Source organism: Empidonax traillii, unplaced genomic scaffold (assembly GCF_003031625.1).
Source record: "Empidonax traillii isolate 1590-97213 ecotype Southwest subspecies unplaced genomic scaffold, ASM303162v1 scaffold277:size2070623, whole genome shotgun sequence".
NCBI classification, from domain to species: Eukaryota; Metazoa; Chordata; class Aves; order Passeriformes; family Tyrannidae; genus Empidonax; species Empidonax traillii.
The window spans coordinates 295,490-310,393 of record NW_020955470.1 but is presented as its reverse complement, the minus strand read 5'-3'; the positions used below and the strand labels follow the sequence as shown (position 1 = coordinate 310,393).

Here is a 14,904-nt window from a genome sequence, read left to right as displayed (position 1 = left end):
TGCATGAGGATGAAGACAAATCATCAGAAAAGTTCTCTACTGTTCTGCAATTATTGGTTTACTAGCAGTCATCCCTGCTGCTCCTTGCAAGCAGTACTGCCTTTACTAACGTTATTGCTCCTTTCATCTCCTCTCACTCAGGACTTCTTGCAGAATCTTACTCTTATCTTTTTATTGATTCTGTGCACTATCTCGGGGCTTTGGGCAGTCTTCCTGTGCTGAATTGCAGACAAACTGAAGAAACATGTCAGGTCACATGACTGTGAGCCTACAAATAAAATCCCATCTTTTGTGGTCATTCCACACTTTCTCCTTAGTGACCTGTAAAAAGAGATTGCAAGTTCTTTATGAGAAGGAGATGAAGTAACATCATTCTAATAGGAATCCTATATTTTTTAAAAATCTCTTTTTTTTTATGGATGCTGCTTTTGTCTTCCTAGAAGGCAGTACTCTAGATCCCCTCTTCTGCATCATCATCATAATAATAACAGCAGTGTGTATCGAAAATGTTTAATCTGGGCTCAAATCCAGGATGGAAAAAAAAAGAAAATCCAGAGTGCTATTCGTGTGACCCTGCTTTCTTTATAATATTGTTGTATTTCTGATAATTAAGGTTACATTACTAAGATTATTACAGCAGTTGAGAACCTCTGAAGTGCATTGTTGGTGTTGGGTCTAGATTGATACATGGTTTTGACTTTTTCAGAAAATATGTTTAGATGCAGCATACACAAACAGGCAGTATTTTCTTTTCTTTTCTTCATTCCTTCTCAGAATTCAGCTGAAAAAAGTATCTTTCCTCCCTTTCTCCCCAGCATGAACTTGCACTTTAAATATATACATGGACAAACATGTTTTAATAAGGGTTAAACATATATTGGTTCTATGCATTGTAAATGGTATCTGCTTTCTGGCAGAAATTAAGCAAAGAGACTTCAAGTGTCTCTAATAGTACAGAGGAGAAGTAATGGAAGATTATTTAATCCTTCAAATTTCTGGAGTATGTTCAGAAATAAGGGACATAGGTAACACACTTCTGCAAGCAATGTCCTTAAACTGCGCTTAAAATGTGTTCTTAGAATAATACGCAAGTTAAGGGATTCGCTTTCCCAGCAGTTTGGAATTGATTGTACATGTGCCCTTGACTTGTTGTCTCAGCCTAATGTTTTGCCCTGTTTGCATGCAGACACGTTAATCGTATGTTTGACAGCGTCAGTGTATGACGTGCATGCCTGTTTTGTCTTTTGTGACAGGTGTGCATACCCATTTTTAACTGCAGGAACATTTCTACTGAACAACTTCCTTTTACAATTGATCTCTTTTAAGGAAGCAGTTCTATAGTATTAAGTGGTAGCATCATCCTCTTTTTAAACATAAATGCTTATATACTAATAAAATGTGTGCTTCTTGTCAACTCAAATGGTGGCACTCTACATAAGCTGACACTGAGACTTGGCTCATTAGCTAGTTAAAAATACAATTTTCTTTTTTATTATAACCAAACTGATTCTGTCTTGGAGCAGAAAATTAAAAAAAGAAAAAAGGAGAATCAGACATCCTTACTGTCTGTTGAGTTACGTCCCATACATCTCTTCCATGTTTCGTAGTTAATTTTCTTTGCTTTATCTGCTTTCTTACAGATTTTCTTCTAGAATTTCTGTTTTTCTATCATCCTCCTGCTCTGCTACAATAAATAAAGGACCACATTTGGCACAGTAGCCCTAGGTGTATGATTTATTGAGATTGTGTGAAAAAAATTAGTTTAGATGCTAGGAAAATTCAATGGGGACTGAATAGAAAATAGTCAAGATGTTTTGAAAATCCCTGTCTTTTGTACTCCATTCATCTACATTCAACATAGTCTGAGCTATTTTGTATAACACTTAGAGCCTTCACCTCCTGACGTAGATGGACACGTTAACATTATTCTTTTGGAAATTTTCCAGAAAATTTGGAAGATAGTACTGATGAGGATGCCCCATTGCATAGCCCTGGGACAGAAGGAAGGTGAGCAAATCTTTGTTATCAGGTAACTGGATCTGATTCTAGAGAAATTACTGTAATTTCTTCTTTTGTAATGCATTGTGCATCTGTTAGAAAATACCTCTGACATTGTTTCATTATACTTTGCCCACAATCTCCGAAGAAAGAAAGATGAATAAGAATACACATTCTGCAAAAATATGGCTCCTTTCTAACTGTGGTGCAATTTTTTTCTTTTAGTTCATTATCTTCAGATCTTTTGAAGCTTTGTGGTGAAGTCAAACCCAAAAGCAAGGTACAATGATGATAATAATTCATCTACATGACTTTTAAGTGATTCTGTGATTCTGTAATAATTCCTAATTACCTTCTGGACAATGTTCATTAATGTCTTTAGGGCAAAGCAAGAGCAAAGATATGCAAAAGGTGAACTGATGTATTCTTAATTTGATTTGTATGCAATATGATTTTGTGTGATACTCTTCTCTGAGAAGCAATGTTAAAAATAACTTTTTCAATATTTTGGGGCTAAATTTTTAGAACTTCAGAAAGAGATGTGGTCTTCCTGTTACTTGCACTCCAAACTGATGTAGTTTTGCAGATTAGTATTATGGAGGCCACAGTTCACTGTCAGTGCCAGTGGGAACTGTGAACATGTTTATTATTTGCAATTTGCTTTTTTATGAAACAAATAAAAGTTTGACCTCCAGGCTCTTAATTACAGTTGACATTGGAGGAATATCTCTAGACTGGCTGCAGTTTAATATTAATGGTAGTGGGAACTGGAAATGTGCACTGATTGCAATTTTGCTTCTGTACTTACAGAAGCATAAACCAAGTTTGCAAAGTAAATAGAAACTTAGCCTCCACTTTTCTAACTGCAGTTGGCTTTGGAGGAAAATATCTATGTTGGCTGTTGCATTATTGGTACTATTCATTGGTGTGCAGCTACTTGGGCAGTTAAACTGAGTGAGTTTGGTCTGAAAATGTCATAAAATAAACACGTCATTTTTGTAATGGCTCTGTTCAGGTTGGATCTTTGTCGTACCCACTGACCTTTCTTTCCCCGAGGAATAGATATTAATTTCACAGTATAATCACACACTGAACATAATATGTTCAGTCCATTTTTTACAAATTACTGTGTTGCACAATGCTTAGCTTCTTTGTGAGGCTTTCTGTTCTTTTCAAATTGTTTGAATGCTGAATGAATCTTAATTCGTGTTGGCTAAGACTGCTTTTGAAGTGATGTAAACTAAGTAAGAAACAGAGTTTGTATTTTAGAAGCACTGATATTAGAAGTCACACCAATATAATTGTAGCTATTTGAATTTACCCTTTGCTTTATTTGTCTCTGCTGTATAACATTTCATTTGGATAAACCTTAGGTGAGTAATATTGTACTCCTGTAGAATTGACAGGCAGCTGGTTAAAAGGATATCCTTGGAAACCATTGTCAAATCAGTATTTTATGCCATTGAATTTGACTTGCCTCCTCTGAAATCACTGCCCAAGAGTAGAGGTGAGCTTCTAAATTTAGTTTCCAAAGGCAGTTGCCAAGTGATTGAGGGGGATGCTAATTGCGAGTTAATGATAAACTTAAATGTAGCTCTCTTGGCACATGTTTAAGTGGTAGTTTGGTTTTTATTTGTTTCCAGGCCCGCCGGAGGACCACTACCCAGATGGAATTGCTGTATGCAGCCAGCAGTGATTTAGTCTCTGACACTAGTGCTGCAGACTCTGCTTCGACTGGCGCTCTTGCATCAGTTGCAGAAACCCAAGAAAGTGGGATGACTGCTGACACAAATGATACTTCTGCTAGGGACAGAGAGTTTATACCCCCACCATCTGGCTTACCTTCTAAGATAGGCAGCATGTAAGTTTGGCCATGCTGTACTAATTATCCTTTGCTTTTAAAAAATGCATGTTGCCAATTTCTTGTAATCTGTTATTTTAACTTTACAAGTGAGGTTGATATACTTGAAACCTACTAAATGATACTGACAAAGCTGCTTCTTTTCTTCCATCACCACTCTAGACGGTATAAATGCAGTGTTGTAAGTACCGTGGTTCTTACTGAAGATATAAGTTCTGTTAAGTTGCTTTGTAAAATTATTGAAACCTTGTTCTACATAGGGGGAAAAACCCATCTAATACCTTGAATATTTTGCTGTGTTAGTGCTGTGGGAAATGCGCATTCTAGGAAGGTAGTGATAATACTGCTTAAAACAGCAGAGAGATAAAAAACAAACAAACAAACAAACAAAAAAAAACCCCAAACCCCAACCAAAACGCTTTATATAACATAGTATTTCTATATGGTCCTAACTATTAGGAAAAATCTTTCTTTGAATCATCTTGTGTGGACCATGCTTAAAATGAAGAAGTCTATGCAGCAATGGAGTATGCAAGTGAAAAGTTGAAAGAAACATGTTAGATATTTTGAATCCCCAAAAATCCTTTCTGTTTGCAGGTTGCACTTACCTGCAGAACAGTTTTACTAATTGCAAGTATCACTTGATTTGTAATAGAACTAAAAATATTATTTTTGTCTTTTTACTTTGGGGCCAGCAGGTGTCTCTCACATGCACTCTTTTTTTCCTCACTTGCTGTTGCCGTTCTTTTTGTATCTACCAATATCACTGCTGATTATTAGCCATTCACTGCTAGTGATCTTTTCTTGGCTTTTTAAGGTACTAGCACCTATACTGCACAAACTCATATAAATCGAAGGTGCTTGCCACATTCAGTGATATGGAAGTCTGTGTCCCATAGCTGTCTTCACGTTACAGGTTCTGAAACTAGGCATCTTTCAGTGTTCATCTGTCCTATTTGCATAATATTTTTACAGCAGTCTCCATATAATGTACATTTGCAATTTTTATTATTTTTACTATGTATTTCTGGCATGTGCTTGAGGTGGCAATCATGAACAGTAAAACACTGCTGACAGCAATTATTAACCCTTGCTGATGGCTTCAGTGCACTTTACAAGTAAAATGTGCTTGGGAAGAATGCTCTTGAGGGTGAGGTTAGGTGGAGAAAACCCACTTGTTTCAGCAATTAGTGTGAGATGCGTAGAGACTTCTGAAGCTTCAACATCTATAACATCAAGTGTTATGGCCTGGCATCCAAAACTCAGGTAATACAAATTTTTGCCTCACTCCATCTTCTAGAATGTATCCATGTATGATCCAGTGAGCCAGCAATGAGGCAAAACAGGATTTTCCGAAAACTGTGTTCTGCAAGCATTTGAGAGTTAGATGCTGTCATGAAATCAATTCAATCAGCAGTAGGCCTCACATATATTTTTATTTTTTATTGATCATGTTTTAGTAGATAAGTGATCAAAAATTCCTACCATCAGTCTGCAATGACTTTGTCTCTTCAATGTAGATGGTTTTTCAAAAATAGAAGTCAGTATACTTTATAGAGTTTTGCTGGTCACTTCTCATAGTTGGAAGAAAGCTTGTCTTTGTGAGCCATCTGACCTTCCCCTATGGACCTGTAGTGCCATCATATCTCTTGTAATAAATTATATTCCTCTGAAGATTGTGGTCTTATCTGCAATAAATGTTATCTCCCTTTTACCACTTACTTAAGTGACATTTGGGGGTGTAGAAGTAGTAACAGTGATCCTAAATATTCATTCTCAAAGTGACAGAAATTATTTACATGTTTAGGTGCAAATCTAGGTGTCTGCATATGTACAAACTGCTCCACTCTGGAAACCCCTCCGTTTTCTCAGGTCTCTGGTGATTCTGCAGTCCTCGGAGAGGGACTTTTTACAAGGGTGTGTACTGATAGGATAAGGGATGACGGCTTCCAACTGAACAAGTGTAGGTTTAGATGAGATATTAGGAAGCAATTCTTTGCTGTGAGGGTGATGAAATACTGGAACAGGTTACCCAGAGCCTTGAGAAGGGAATTGAACCCACCATCTCCCCTTTTTAGTAATTTAACTGCTAGGCTTTTGTGCAAAACCAGGCAGGTTATCACTTATCCTTCTTTTTCTGTCTCTTGAAGACCCCTGGGAAGCTCTAGGGTTGGCATGCAGTTCTTGGCACTTGGTCCTCCAGGTCCTTCACATTCCAGTTAGGGTTTGTGATCACTGGAGTCAGTCTCATCTACTTAAGTCAAGTAGCTGTTCTTCATTGTGCTGTCCTTGTTAAAGGATTTTATTCTGTATTCCAGTCGTGAGGTGGATTTTATATAGCACAGACTTCCTTTCAAGGGAAACCGATACAGCTTTTTTCACAAAGAGAAGTTGCAGTTATGCATATCCAGAACCTGCTGAGCTCTGGGACTGGATGGTAGTAACTATGTCAGGCATGTGGCCTGCCAGCTGAACTTTTATCTGCTTAATGAAGCTGTGTGGAACAAAAATACTTCCAGAATCTGCTTTGTCTCTTTTAGTGAGTGTTTCTGAGAAAAAAACTTCTACACACACAAAACTAGGATAAACCAAAGCAAATACTGCTTTTGTGATTGCTCAGCTAGTGAGAAATCGGAGTTCAGAAGAATGGAAATAATTCGGGTTGGTTTTTTTTTTTTTTTGGTCTTACTGTGGTGAAATGATGACATTTGAGTGTCAGCTTTAGTATTGCCCTCTTTATATTTTTGCTAATTTTAATGGGAAATAAAAGGTTGGGAGAAAGACCATAGAGACTGTGAACTGGAATTATTTCAGAGCAATAACTAGAGAGACAAAGGAGGGATGGAAAGCAAGGGAAAAGGAAAGTGGGAGGCAAAGAGAAGCAGCATTATTATAGTCAGATTGCCAATGGGAAGTACATTTTCTTCCTAATTTTGAATTTTGTATTGAAACATAAATACGTTAATGGAAAGTTTCATTCATGTATAAGAATCATTCTGATTTCTCTGTTCTTCCTGTCTGTAAAGGGTGTAATATGGATGAAAATGTGGAATCTGAAATTTCAGGATTTCCATGAACTTAATTTGAGATTCATACTCCACTGTATTTCTTTTAGTCATTCTCCTTTATTATTGAATCAGTAAATCTCCTTTGCATATTCAGTATCTGACTCTGTATGTTGATCAACTGTGAAGGTTAATAAACTTGGTATATTTTGATATTAAAGCTTGAGAACAAGTTTATAATCCTTAAATTCAAAAAAGGCTCTAATAGATTAAGCATGGTCTAAAATTTGAAATCTTACTGGGAGAATGACAGGTAATGTAAGAAAAGCAAGTTTTGTGAAGGGCCTTAAAGTAAGGTAGTTAATCCTCTTGCTTTAGTTCCAGACAGCCATCTCTACCAGAGAAGAAAATACCTGAGCCTTCACCTTTAGCAAAGAGAAAAGCCTATGAGAAAACAATGGAAAAGCCAAAGACAAAAGAACAAAAACTGTAAGATTCTTTCAAATTTATTTACTGTGATGTATTTTAAACTTTGAATTTTCTTGAAAAATAATCTGTGTTTTTCTATTTCTTTAAATCTAGGACAGTTTTTATTGTTGGCAGTGTTGGTATTCATTGCTCAACTTGTGTGTGCTGTGGTTGGTTGTTTTTTTTTTCCCAAATTGCTTTTCTGTACAAAATAACTCAGGAGCAGAGCCCTGAGAAAATGTCCTTTGGAGCATTTACAAATTTTTTTTTTTTTTTTTTTTAATCGAAGTCATCAGTTTCTCTAAAACTTCAGCTTTATAAGAGTTTCTTCATTTTACATATTTTTCATTTTTCATTTTACATATGTTTTCTGCCGGGAGCTTTCACTTTTAGCACTTAAACTTTGAACATTGTGCCCCTTGCACTCTGCAGTCTTAAGCTTATTGCATTCTCTGGGAAATATCTGTAGCTAGTAGTATAATTTTATTTATTTGCTTAAGAAAAGAGCATCTAACATTTGAGGCATGTTGCATTTAACCTCTCTAACCGTTCATAACCTCTTAAAGAAGATGTTCTTTTTTTTTTGTAGCTCAGATTCTGGAGCCCCAGAGGCTAGTCTGTCACCTCCTACTTCCCCACCAAGCCGACCCCGTAATGAAATGAATGTTTTTAGTCGTCTTACTGTTTCTCAGGGAAACACATCAGTTCAGCAGGATAAGTAAGTCACAAAGGGAAGCCTCAGCCCCCAACCAGGGAAATGCTAAGTGTGCTCAAGTTATCAGTGTAGTGCCTGGTAGAAATTTTGCCCTTCTGTAAGGCAGGAGGAGATATTTCTCATGTTTTTGAGTAGTGTTCGAAGAAAATATTTTAAACTGCTATGGAATCACTGTAAAAATTTAAGAAAAGAAATTTCCTGCTGAACCTTGTTTCCTGTTTTCTAGACCGTGTCTGATATTTGTAGTTTTAAACCCAAAATAGAAAAGAATGGTAGAATTCTTAGATGCATGTGTATTTGTGTGTGTGTTTACACTTGAAAGTAGGTTTTAGGTGATAATTTAGGAAGTAGTGCTTTTGACAGTTATTCAGTTACTCTGGCGTTGCTTCAAGTGCTGTCCCAACAGCACTGTGGAGGATGGGATGTTGAAATGACTAGAAAACAGTTGCTCAGAGATTATGCAAATTATCAAACACACTGACTTTAGGCGGTGATCTGCAGGAGTAGATGATGTTCATATCTGGTTTAGAAGATATTCATATCTTGTTCAGAAGAAGTAGAACTCATTTTCCTCATATTAGGCATCTGTTAGGAGCCCTACTCCAAATGGCAGTGGACTTTACTTGACTAGAATCTTAATTGCAGGTTTCATTACTGGGACAAGTGTCATGCAGTGCTTATGAACTACAACTAAAAATTTAAAAGAAACTTTTAGTTATAACTGTAGCAAAAGAAGAAGTTGCTCTTGTCTGTTTACACTGTTGGGTTTTTTTATAAAACTTGGGGGTTTTTCAGCCACCACATACCAAGCAGTGGCTTGCAAGGCTTTCAGTAACTGTGCTTGTAATTTCTTTATCTTAGCTATGTTACCTTTATCCTATTGCTAACTCCCACCTAACCCTTTTCGTTTCCTCTGAACTGACCTTGAAGTTAAATTGAAACTGCTGAATCTGTTTGATTTGAGTTGAAAAAGGACGTCCTGACATACTGCAAATGTTCACATCTTGGGGAAGTGTTGTATGTTTTCTTGGTTTTTAATTCTTAAACATTTTTAAATGAAAGGTGAAGGATTCTGAACTTAGGATTGTTCGTAAATTGCTATTTTTATTTGAGTGGATGTCATATTTAATATTTATATCTCTATGACTAACATTTTACACGTTTCTTCTACACTTAACAGGCACTGATGTTCTGAATTTTTTTCCTTTTGATAATTTCGACAATCATTATCTTATGGAGGTTAAATTATGTGTCCATCTTCTCCTTTTATTTTTTTTTTTCCCTTTACTTCTGCAAGAAATTATTGGGGAAGTAAGAAGTAGCTCAGCTGATGTTACTCGGCTTCTGGAGCTGAAACAGTCTACCAGTGCAGCTTACTGCTGAGAGTGATATTTTAACATAATTATTCTGTCCCCCTACCCTACTATAAGATACACCCTGAGCAATGCTGCGTACTGTATGTGGATTTGCATTGCTTTTCTGAGTTGGCCATGCTGTTGTTTGTTCTTCTCATATGGAGGCGTTACTTTGCTGATACCTATATTCTTTCTCCTCACAATTCCACCACTGTTGATTGTAGGTCTGATGAAAGTGATTCCTCTCTGTCGGAGGTACACAGGTACTCTCTCTTTTCTGTTTTCTTGGCATCTCTCACTGAAGTTATTCCAGTTCTTAAGAAATTTCATTTTGCTGCATGATTTTTCCTGCTACTTGTGCATTGTTTCTCTTTGCTTTTGCCAGGACATTATCTGAGATTTTGGTCAAGCATGTCTCCCCCTCTTCTTTTTAGGGTGTTTTGTTTTTTTTTTTTATCATTGTGGAGCATGTCAGGTTTTTTAATTTTAAGTGAAGTATTGTGTAAACCTTTCCTTAGACATATTCTTTCTCTCTTCATTTTATTCAAAAAAAGAGAAGCGGACATTTCCTTATGTTTTATCTGCTTTTCTCTTTCTTTTTGTTTTTCTTTTTCCATTATGTGGTTTGATCATTAAAAATTAAATCCCAGTGCAAATAAAAATGAGTAGGTTTTTTTATGCCTTTCTAACAGAATGCACAGTGGCTTAAGAGATAAAAGGAACATCCCATCATGTTCCTGTGGCTTGTACTCAGTGAAAAATTCATTTATCAAGAGGAGAGCAGTCAGAAGACTGCTAATAATGTGGCTTTGTCTGGTCGTTATAGCAGTTGTAGCTTTTTTTTGTCTTTAGATTTTAGAGCACTGCACATAGGTAGATAAATACTCCAGGACATGATTTTACATGGCTTGTCACAGAAGTGACTGAGTGAGAATAGCAGTAGCAGTAACTCAGTTTAGATGATCCACTAGGGAATACTACAGAGAAAACCATGTAAATTTTGTGTGATGCTAGAAAACAAAAGCACAGAGACCTAAATTATTAAAAAGGAAAGTTTCCCTGTTTTCTTGAAAACATAAAAAGGTGCAGATTGAAGGGTGAATGAATGCCTTTCCAAAATTAGGAAGTTAATGTCTCACAATTTAAGGCACTATTAATATTAGCAAGATCTATGAAAGGATTGTTGAGCAGTAACGAATTATATGAATAAAGATATCCCGAGCAGTAAAAATGTATAAAATAATAATTTCTAAGACTGTACTAGATAAACTAGTGAGTTGTCACAAAGTTAGCTTTTATCATGGCAGATTTTTTCTTTTCTAAAGGAAACTTCTAGGCAATATTGTGGAATTTTTACATTTCCCTAAAGCATCTGATACTCTTTTTTTTTTTTTTTTTTTTCCCCTGTGAGATAGGGCTATGGCTTAGTTCCCTTTCCTCACAGTTATGTGTGTAATCCCAGAAGAGCATGAAGAGAGTCTTAACTGCCGGCTGCCCAGGTCGCAGCATTGTATTGCATGTTTGGGGCATTTCCTTGAGGCTTTTCTACACTTCACAGAACTTAATGGGATCCATGTGTGTATGCAGTTGTATGCATGGGATTTTAGACTGCTAATAATTGTTGTTTGTTGATGAATTGTGAGGGTTTCTTTTCAGGCTGAGTTAGTCTTTTGGCATCACCATAGAACTAGCAGCAAATCTGCAGCAAGAGGCCTTTGAGGGGGTCAGCACTCCAGTATTCCTTTTTGGCCACTTGAGTATGCGTGTGTTGTGGTGTATGGGGTGCAGTGGCAACCTTCCTCAGATACAGAAGTTTACAGCAGTTCTCCAGGTCTGCACATAGAAGGCAGGTGATGTGAAATGCGTGCTGAGTTTGGATTTGGCAGTGTACATTACATTTGCTCTGTTTTTCAGATGTGCTGTCTAGACTTAGATGTCTTATGGTTGATCTTAGGCATCCAGAGGCTTTAGGTGTCTTGTTATTTTCAGCATTATGCAGAATTTCCAATGTACCCAAACATTCAGTATCTTGTCTTTTGTTTTTTGGTTTTTTTTATCTGTGATTTCCTTTTAAGTGGTAGTCCAGAGTTGACAGGTGTTGAAGATAAATAGTAAAAATCCTTGTGTAGTTTATGAAAGGCACTCAGCTGTTCTGCCCTCACATGTAAGAAAACTAGATCAATTTTTTTTCCCTACATACAAGTAAATTAGTTTTATCTGTGTCTGTTACTATGCCCAACTCACATTCTTCGTTTTTATTTTAGGGGGATAATTAACGCATTCCCTGCTTCAAAATGCATCCGATCATCCCCGCTTCAGTGTATGTATACAGCTGAAGGACATACCAAGGCTGTGCTTTGTGTTGATGCAACTGATGATCTTCTCTTCACTGGATCTAAAGGTTGGGCAAGCTCTGTGCACCTCTGCTGCCTACAGAGTCTGCATGGACAAACTTGGGGTGTTTTGAAATTCTCAGTTTGTGTTTAGTGCTGTAAACACTGGAAAACTGTGAGGGTCCATTTCTCAACATAAACTGAGGAAGGATTTAGAGTAATTATCTACAGGTTTTTAATTCCAGTGTGTAGTATTCCACTGCTTATTTGTAGTGGAAAACTACAAAAAGGAGTAACATTTACGTTTGTTGAATGATACGATGGAATCAATCATGTAAACATGTGCCCACGTGATGTGCAATGCAAAGTAATAGCTTCAGGGAAGGGGTAGAGGTGTCAATTAGCATAGTTTTGCCTGTGCTGCACAGAGATTGAATAGAGTCTTCATGTCATAGTTGGTTCTTTGAGCCATCTGCTTCATCTAAACGTATTTTCTGCTTCCTCTGTGCATCTCATTTCCTGTCCTTTGTGGCTGTAAGGGCTGTATGACTGTTGTGGGAGGGCCCAGTTTTTTAGTAGTCACTAAATTCCCTACTGGATGGTGCAGTCAGTCTATGAACTTTTCAAACTGGTCAAAGCAGTGTTTTGAAGAAAACCTTCTTAAAAAAAAAAAAAAAAACCAAAACAACAAGAACAAAAAAACCTTGCTAGTATTCAGGTATGGTTTCTGTGGCTATTCTGTTTGCTGGCTGCTAAAAATACCAAGACACACACTTTGAGTGAACTTTTGGTCTTGTAAGTTTTAAGCCAACATTTCAACATTTGTGCAAGTGTATGCGAGTGCAAAAAGACATTTATTTAGATTTTGTAAATGTTGCTTAGTTAATTTCTATTGAGATTTTTGAATTTGGTGTCTATGTGAGGAGAAGAAAAAATCACTTTTAAAGATTTTATTTTACATCTTGATTTTTATTCTAAAATTTTGGGTTTGGAGTTGTTTTTTTTTTTTTTAATATATGGGTGCTTGCAGATGTTACAGATATTTGCTTTTTTCAAGTCATATTTTAGCTTACCATACTTATGGAAGAATTTTTCCTATATATACATTTTCGAAGGGCAGTTTGCAAAGTACACTTCTACTCAAGAGTGTAGACAGCTGTTAAATTAAATAAGGTTAAATATTTTGGAAACAGCTGCTGAAGCAGAAAGTCTCAGTTCACTGACAGTAGATAATACTTGCAGCCAGTGCCAAATTCAGAAATTTCAATAAACTCTTGTGTGTATTGCAGATATTTGGCTCGGTCTTGATAGCTGGTATTTTTAAAGTGGCTGACAAGTTATACTTCCCTTCTTCATGCTTTTATAACTAATGTCTATACATGAAGCTTTCTCTTCATCTTTCCAGTACTTATTTCAGTATAAATGTATGTCTAAAATGTATGGAGTCATACAGACATGGTGCAATAAGGAGAGTTTTCTGTGCTCACAGTCAGTGTTGTAAATTTCTTGAAAACTTCATTTAGGATTTTAGTACATAAAAGGTCACAGCATTTAAATTCCTTTTTTTCCTGAATGAAAACAGTGACCAAAGCACTTACGCTGGAATTTTCAGAGGTCCCTAAAATACTGAAGAGTTTGGATCACTTCTCACCTCTGTAGTTTTGTTGTGGCAGTCAGAACTCTGTCATACTAAGCATCAAAACTCTTCCTGAACTATGTTTTTGGTGATGAATTCTCGAATTAAAAGCTTCATCTATCATCATTCACACCTTACAGCCTGTAAATTGTCTATATTTTCACTTCCCTTGAAATTTTTATCCATTTAAAATGCTACTGGAGCTCATAGGCAGACCTTGAATGTACATTTAATGATTAACCTTGCTTAGTTTTGATGATGATAGATGATGCCTGTATGTATTCTTTATGACCTGTTTAATTTAGCTGTTTTTCTGCAATGCCTACATAAATGTATGAGTGCAAATTAAATGCATGTACTTTTTTTTTTTTTTTTTAAATAACTGAGTTTAGGAAAACAATAGGATTTTTTTTTTTAATTATTATTATTTTCCCCCTTTTTGTTTGTCTTTATTTAGATCGTACCTGTAAAGTCTGGAATCTGGTAACTGGACAAGAGATTATGTCTCTAGGGAGTCATCCAAATAATGTTGTTTCTGTTAAATATTGCAACTACACTAGCCTGGTCTTCACAGTCTCAACCTCCTATATCAAGGTGTGGGACATCAGAGATTCCGCCAAGTGTATTCGGACACTGACGTAAGTGTGCTAAACCTCAGGTACCAAGAGTTCAAACGAGTCTTAATTTTAGGTACATTTTATTATATTTAATTCAATTGTGCAGTACAGTGTACTTTAAGTAGACTGTCTGTTGGGAATGGAAGTTTTCTTTACGTGTTCAGGCTGTCAGTAATGGGGCACCAGTAATATATGGAAACACAAAGCAATTTGCATTCATGCCTATGTTTATCAAATGTTTTATCAAATGTTCAGTATTTGTAATTGGTTTATAGCCTATTTTGCCCAGTGAAATAGGTTTGTTTTTAAACTGTATACAAAGTGTGGCGAACAAAATGTAGTATTTAGGGGTTTTTTTCTTTTTTTTTTTTTTTTTTTTTTTTTTTTTTTTTTTCCTTCCTCTCTGTACTCAGGTCTTCAGGCCAAGCGATGCCTGCTGATGTGTGTTCAGGAAGTACTAACAGAACAGTTGCTATCCCAGCTGGAGAGAACCAGATCAATCAAATTGCACTAAATCCAACTGGCACATTCCTCTATGCAGCTGCTGGAAACTCAGTGAGGATGTGGGACCTGAAAAGGTACTGAACACCAGCAGAAGAGAATATTCTATAGGTTATATGTGCATAGGAAGCAAAGTCATGCGTATGAAATGGTCAGTGAAGCGTTTCTTCTCCATGGTAGTGTCCGTAACCTGGCAAAATGTGGTCAAATTACGGATCAACCAACCCATGCTGTGATGGTCACTGAGATAATGATTTTCTCATGTGTTAAGGTTGTGGTAAATTGTTTCAGTAAAAATGACTGGAAAAACACAAGGTTTTGTTTGATAGGCACTATAAAACACACTCTTTAAAGGTGACTGTGTGAATCCTGACCAATAATTGTTGATGAGATGATGAAAGCCAATAGACGTAAT

General features: G+C 36.4%; 1 protein-coding gene across 10 annotated transcripts in view; it reads left to right on the top strand.

Annotated features, from left to right (window-relative positions):
- The window catches only part of KIF21A (kinesin family member 21A), an 88,066-nt gene that overhangs the window by 64,093 nt on the left and 9,069 nt on the right, over nt 1-14,904 (top strand). For 5 of the 10 annotated variants that reach the window (XM_027890136.1, XM_027890141.1, XM_027890138.1 and 2 more), the window contains 9 exons: nt 1,947-2,007; nt 2,224-2,278; nt 3,642-3,859; nt 7,243-7,353; nt 7,922-8,050; nt 9,627-9,665; nt 11,667-11,803; nt 13,829-14,009; nt 14,402-14,566. In XM_027890136.1, the coding sequence (XP_027745937.1) occupies nt 1,947-2,007; nt 2,224-2,278; nt 3,642-3,859; nt 7,243-7,353; nt 7,922-8,050; nt 9,627-9,665; nt 11,667-11,803; nt 13,829-14,009; nt 14,402-14,566 (1,096 nt within the window). The remainder of the gene's footprint in view (nt 1-1,946; nt 2,008-2,223; nt 2,279-3,641; nt 3,860-7,242; nt 7,354-7,921; nt 8,051-9,626; nt 9,666-11,666; nt 11,804-13,828; nt 14,010-14,401; nt 14,567-14,904) is intronic. The other 5 variants (XM_027890140.1, XM_027890142.1, XM_027890145.1 and 2 more) reach the window with 3 other exon arrangements.